The sequence below is a fragment of the Macadamia integrifolia genome, unplaced genomic scaffold (assembly GCF_013358625.1).
Source record: "Macadamia integrifolia cultivar HAES 741 unplaced genomic scaffold, SCU_Mint_v3 scaffold3421, whole genome shotgun sequence".
Classification (NCBI taxonomy): domain Eukaryota; kingdom Viridiplantae; phylum Streptophyta; class Magnoliopsida; order Proteales; family Proteaceae; genus Macadamia; species Macadamia integrifolia.
This window is the reverse complement of record NW_024869486.1, coordinates 8850-15763: the sequence shown is the minus strand read 5'-3', so window position 1 is coordinate 15763 and position 6914 is coordinate 8850. Positions and strand designations below refer to the sequence as shown.

At 39.4% G+C, this 6914-nt stretch overlaps 1 protein-coding gene across 2 annotated transcripts; it reads left to right on the top strand.

The window, feature by feature from the left end:
- Positions 1-3211: 3211 nt before the first annotated feature.
- On the top strand, positions 3212-6772 carry LOC122068125 (U-box domain-containing protein 12-like). Of its 2 annotated transcripts, XR_006136985.1 has the most exons (4): positions 3212-3860; positions 4055-4977; positions 5193-5269; positions 6536-6772. XR_006136985.1 is itself a non-coding variant. In XM_042631971.1 (3 exons), the coding sequence occupies exons 1-2, from the start codon at positions 3313-3315 to the stop codon at positions 4968-4970; spliced, it is 1464 nt and encodes a 487-aa protein (XP_042487905.1). In that variant the 5' UTR covers positions 3212-3312; the 3' UTR covers positions 4971-4977; positions 6536-6772. The 2 variants fall into 2 exon arrangements, 1 of the variants encoding a protein (XP_042487905.1); XM_042631971.1 differs by lacking the exon at positions 5193-5269.
- Positions 6773-6914: the final 142 nt, after the last annotated feature.

The following is a 6914-nucleotide window of genomic DNA, read 5'->3' as shown; positions in this document are numbered from 1 at the left end:
AACATAGAGGAAAAAAAGCATCCACTGGCACAGTATGGAAAACCATAACACGAATGGCCATTGTCTTAGTTCTCTATCTTGACTAACAATAGCCACATTTGAGGGTTATGTTTTGAATAGAGAATTCAATTTCAGTAGAATATCTTAGCCTGAAATACATGGAACAGCAGGGGAATAAGAATAAGTTCTAGAAAATAATAGAAGAAAAGAAGAAGATGACGACAAAATAACTTAAGCACTTAGATTTCTAGGCAATCAGACCTAGGTCAGAACCATTGTGCCCTGGTTAATTTCCATCCCAAATATGTTAACCATCCTTTGGGACAGTGATTCAAAGTATTTCAACTTTAGAATAATAAACCAACTCCAGATCATCTACACTTACATCGAGAGAAGTAACCCCCAATGACTTCAATGCCTTGATCGCTTTCATGTTATCAAGACAGGGTATGCAATCAACAGTCACCCACTCCTTAATCTTACAAAGCTCCCAAGTCATTAAATCCAATTTTCCACCTCCACTGGAAGTCTGATCAGGAGGAGAAGGAACTATTATTTCAAAATAATCGCGCTTTCTCTTTCTCTTTCTCTTTCCTTCCAGGGCTTGAGGGAAGAGGTGGAGGAGGAAGACGAGGAAATGGGTTCGAAGCATTACCGGGAGGCGAAGAGATCGCACGAGATTTCTGGAGATCAGTGAAGGGTAGGAGAGTGTAACGATTGTTAGTGAGAACAATAACAGAGACGCAGAGCAGAAGAACAAAGAAAGCGAATGCAAAGGTGTATTTCCTCTCCTTTATGAGACTCTGAATCGATGGTTCCATTATGAACCTCCTTTAAAGAAATATCTGATCCTTCAAAGAGGCTTCTCAAGAGACAGAAATGAAGAGCAGGAAACATACAAAGAGATCAGGATCAAGAACAAGCATGGACGAAGAAACTGATGAATCATCATAGATTGTTTCACCATAGAAGAAGAAGAAGAAGAAGAAGAAGAAGAAGAAAAAATGGAAACCGAATTTCCATAATATTAAGAACACGCATACGAAGAAGAAAAAAATACATAAGAATCGAAATCTAACCTTAAATCAAGCTTCGATTCTAGTTCTTCAAACCTTGGAGTCGATCGTCTGATTTGGAAATAGGGTAAACCCTAGATATGAAGTTTACAACCTGAAAAATAGAAACCGAACTTCAATAATCTTAATAAAACACAAATGTAGGCCAAGAATACAAAGAAGGGGGGAAATCTCACCTTCAATCAACTCGGTTTTAGGTGTTCTTCTCAGATGCGAGCATCTGTCATGGACAGAGGGTAAACGTGAGAAACCCTAAACACAAAAAAAAAAGAAGAAAAAGAGAAGGAAGAAAGAAGAAAAATAAGAAGAAGAAGAAGAAGAAGAAGACGAAGACGAAGACGAAGACGAAGACGAAGACGAATACGAAGAGGAAGAGGAAGAAGAAGAAGACGAGCTGAAGAAGACGAAGACGAGTAAGAAGAGGAAGAAGAAGAAGAAGAAGAAGAAGAAGAGGAAGAGGACGATTTACCTGTTTCTCACCTCCATCGCTCTGTTTCAAGGAGAACCTCGATCGAGCTTCACCATGAGAATCGTAGGAAACCGAAGATTTTGTGTCAATGTGAATCCATGTTTTTTATACCAACCCAATAAACCGTGACTCGATCCCAGATTAACCTATTGAGGTTAATCCGGATGAGTCATGGATTTTAATTGAAATCTCTGATTCTACTAGCCACCACGACTCCAAATCGGCTTTTCACAAAAATGAACCAAACGATTTAAATTTAATTGAAAACTGATTCCCTGGGATCTGGTCCGATGGATAATTCAAACCAAACGCCCCTAAGAGATCTTTTTGATAAATTGTGCGTTTGAGGAGGGCGTCGTAGTAATTTTCAGCCATATGCCAAGAAGCAGTTCGAAAAGCGACATTAATGGATGAAGTGAATCAATAGAAGACCTAAATTATAATAAAACTTTCTAATTCCCATACCTCACTCACGCACGTCCTACACAACATGGGCCCCACTTTTCTGCCACATCAAATGTTTTTAAAACCCAGGTGGGCCTTCGATCGAACCAGAAAGGATTTCATACTGGACTGAAAACTTGGTGGGCCATCCAACTCCGACCCGGTCGACCGTCGGATCAAGTCCGGTTAAAAATGATACTTTGATATCATTTGTTCACGCAATGCTCTTTATTATATGTGGCAGTGGGTCCGAAAATCCAGATAGTCTATCAGATGTGACGCGTGTAGCATCATATGGGCCCTACAAAGTGCCAAGTATGCATCTAAAGCTAGTCATGCAAGCATAGGGAGCAATCTAACCACTAGACACTCTAGATTCAACGATGAGCAGTGGGGCACCACTTGGTTATCGTTGTTTGTACGGCACCGACCAATGAGAGCAGACGGAGTAATGAGTCCGGTGGTGAGCGAGGAGCCATGGTTTAAGTAAGATACCTGAATCGGTCGTAGGATCGTACCCCTGATTGTCATTAAAAAAAATTGATTTTTTACCGTATAACTTAGGGGTGTCAATGGGTCGGTTTGACCCGATTTCTGTCCAGGTTGAATCGATTTTGGTGTGGAGATAGTGAAACTGTAATCGAAATCAAACTAGTATAGAAATTTCAGTTTCAGTGCAGTTTGATTTTGGTTTCAGTTTTACTTTGATTTCTTGTATCGATTTGTAATTAAATTGGTTTCGATTTTTTGATCAGTTTGAATTTGATTTTACATACAGGTCTATACAAATTTTTATTTTTTTAATAAATTTTAGGCAGTTTTTGATTTTTTGTCGGTTTGATTCAATTTTGATCCGATTTTTGAATTGGTTTTGATTTGATTTTAGATCCATTTGGTTTTTGATGCGGTTTGATTTGCTAAGGGGTTGCAATATGCCAAATGGAAGCGGATTAATAAACCTTCGATTCAGTTTATCCCAGTTCATTCGGATCAGTTCAAGATGATTTTATCGGTTCAGTTTAAGTATTGACACCCTTTTCTTATATTATCTTGTACCAATCTAACGATACAGTATATATTAAGAATTGAGACCGGATAGGGCCGACACCGATCCGATATCTCAAACGGTGACGCAGAGAATGGCTTCTATACGAAGCCCCTCTTCGCTTTGCTTCCCTCGTTATATCTATATAAATCCATAAAATAAAATCTATTTAAATAACACAGACAAATCTTGCTCTCTTCCCTCTCTCTCTCTCTCTCTCACTCTCTGAGCAATGTTGATTCCTTTCCATAACTCCTCGCCTCGAAACTGATCCGAAAATGGTGAAGATTCTCCGGAACGACGTCGCATCTCTGGTTCTCGACCGTTCCGGAGGAGCAAATTTCAGGTTATGGCCTGCATTTCGCCGGAAAATCTTCGATACTATGCGATGTGGTGTATCTCAACACCGTCGGAATGAAGACGCTGGTAATGTTGGATCACCGGTTCAGAAGCCGAAGCCGAAGCCGAAGAAGAAGAGAACGGATTCGAAGAAGAATGGTGGATCGGAGAGGTTATCGGACCTCTTGAACTTGTCGGAAACTTCGGAGACGGGAGTTGATGAAACTGAGGTGGAAACGAGGAGGAAAGTTGAGGTTCTTGATGAGCTTCAAGGAGTTTTTAAGAAGTTACAGTTCGAAGAAGGATCATTGCAAAAGGAGGCAGCTGTGGATGTTAGGAGACTTGCGAAGGAAGATTCCGAGGCGAGATCGACACTCGCTATGCTTGGAGCGATTCCTCCTCTTGTAGGAATGCTTGATTCTAACGATCAAGATGTTCAGATTGCGTCGCTCTATGCTCTTCTCAATCTAGGGATCGGAAATGATACGTTAGTTAATTGTTCTTTAATTCACTTTAGCAGCTTGGATTTTCATCCGTCATTGTAGCTTTAATATGTATTGATTTTATTTTCCCCCTTTTTTTCTTCAGTTCAGAGATCTTTTTTTATTTTTCTCGCCCGAAATGCGTTTACTCTGCTTCAATGATATGGAAATCAAGCTTAGTCTTCTTCTGTTTTTGCAGGAATAAAGCAGCCATAGTCAAAGCTGGTGCTGTTCACAAGATGCTTAAGCTCATTGAAGTTCTGGAGGAGTCTCCGAACTCGTCTGTATCCGAAGCCATTGTGGCAAATTTCCTTGGCTTGAGTGCTCTCGACTCTAATAAGCCAATCATTGGTTCCTCTGGCGCGATTCCATTCTTGGTGAAAACCCTTCGGAACGTGGACAAGAAGAGTGGTCCTCAAGAAAGGCAAGATTCTCTTCGAGCTTTGTATAACCTTTCAATTTCCAGTTCAAACGTCACCCAAATTCTGGAAACTGGCCTCGTCTCCTACCTCCTGAGCAATGTTGGCGACATGGACATGAGTGAAAGAATCCTCTCAATCCTCAGCAATATAGTTTCAACTCCGGAAGGACGGAAAGCAGTTAGTAAATCGCCCGAAGCATTTCCGATTCTGATCGATGTTTTGAATTGGACGGACTCGCCAAGTTGCCAGGAAAAGGCATCTTACATTCTAATGTTAATGGCCCATAAGGCTTACGGTGATCGGCAGGCCATGATTGAGGCAGGAATTGTGGCATCTCTGCTTGAATTGACACTCCTAGGAAGCACGTTAGCACAGAAGAGGGCTTCAAGAATATTGGGGTGTCTCAGAGTAGATAAAGGGAAGCAAATTCCGGAGGGTTATGGAGCGGCAGTGTCCGCCCCTATTTGTGGGTCATCGTCTTCGTCTGGGCCAAATAGGGATGTGAAGGAAGCCTTGACTGTAGAAGGTGATGAAATGATGAGCGAGGAGAAGAAGGCAGTGAAGCAATTGGTACAACAGAGCTTGCAGAACAACATGAGAAGAATCGTGAAGAGGGCAAACTTGCCGCAAGAATTTGTTCCTTCTGACCACTTCAAGTCTCTCACTTCATCTACGAAGAGCTTACCATTTTGAGGAACTGGTATGGTAGCCGGAGACGAAAGTCTTTTCTTCTTCTTCTAATAGGCAGATTTAGTTTACCAAAATAGCTTTTGTTCTACTTCAAAACTGCATTATTTTTTATTATATCGAAATGTGAAACCCAATCTTTGATTCATGATTCAGTCAAAAGTATATTTTGATGCCCCGCTTCAAAAATTCTTCCGAGTGTTATCATTTTTGGATCTTTTGATGCAGTTTTACAGAAAATACGAGCAGCTTACAAGCAGCCAGAACGTCTTTTTGGAAAGGATATCTGCCAAAGTTTTGGTCAAGTATGACTCTCAAAACAGTGAAAATTGTTCTAGAAATTGCACTTGAACCATGGTTTTAAGTATCTCCGATACCGATACGATACCCTCCGATACGTATCTTAAATTTAGTCGGTCGATACGATACAGACCGATACGATACATTGAATTTTTTAAATCATTTCATATCGATATATATCCTACAATACATACCGATATGCATCAATACACCACTAATACACATCGATACGATACGACATGCCTCGATACGACTCTATGAAAAATATAAAATTGAGGTAAAATGTACGTTTCGGTATGTATTGGTACGTATCGGTGAGTATCGGTATGTATCGATCGGTACGTATCGGTATATATCAGCACGTATCGGTGAGTATCGATATATATCGGTACGTATCGGTGAGTATCGATACGTATCGGCGCTACGGTCATATAATGGCCAATATGGGTAATTTTTCAGAAAAAACGATTTTTTGAAGGATTTTTATTCCAAAGTTGCTGTCAGTCATATTTCTCTCTAACTAAAGTGGAAATCAAGATTGGGAACAAGGATTTTACATTTATGGGACAACTACAGACCTTCAATTCTTAGTACGATATCCTCAATTTAGTGTTTATGCATAATACATGTTATCAATAGTTTTTTTTAACAAATTCTTTATGCAAAAGTGTTTAAAAAAATGTTTCCTATCCATTTATGTGTGCATCTTTAGCGTATCTTAGTGTATCTCCGACACGATACGATACCCTTCGATACGTATCTTAATTTTGACCGACCGATACGACGACCGATACCGATACTTTAATCCTTGACTTGAACAAATAAAAATTGCAGTATGACTTTAAAACAATGAAAATTGTTCTAGAAATTTTACTTGAACAAATAAAAGTTGCAGTATGACTCTCAAAACAATGAAAATTGTTCTAGAAGAACAAATAAAAATTGCAGAGCTGCTTCGGTTCCACAGTTCCATGGTGAAGCTTCTTTTTTCAATTTTCCTGATATGTTGGTAAGAGTGTCGGTCATTTTCCACTGCTTTTCACCTGGAAATGTTTCCATGACTTTAATTCCTTCTGGTGCTCTGAGGGATTCATGTGGATTGTGGAGTTCTCTGGATTTTATTTTTTGACGGTTGAGAATTGAATTTCTTAGTAAATGCAGATATAACTTGGGCTGTCAATCAGTGAATTGATTACTTTTTGTGTGTGTGTGTGTGTTTTAAATTAATGCTCTGCCTTAAGTCTAATGGACTCCTTATGAAACTGTTGCAGGGTAGTTGAAGCCTTGAAGGACTAAGATCCAATGAAGGAAAAGAAGAGGAGAAGTTACTGATATCAGTGTCTATCACGTGAGATTTCTTTTCCCCAGGTGTATATAATATAATCTTTTGTGTGGTATAGTCAGTCACCATAGTTTTCCTTTCTCTAGTCTATGGGCATTTTCTTTTGTTCAATGTAAAGTTATGTGGGAATCTCATTTGCCCATAACCAATTTTGATTAGTTCTTTATGTATGGCCTTATTTATTGGTGCTTTGCAGATTTGTTTTCATTTATGAAACAACAAATAGAACAAGGGAATTGACTATTGAGTGCTTACTGTGGGTAGAATGTAGCATGAGATTTTTTTTTTTTTTTGGGTGAGTACAGTAT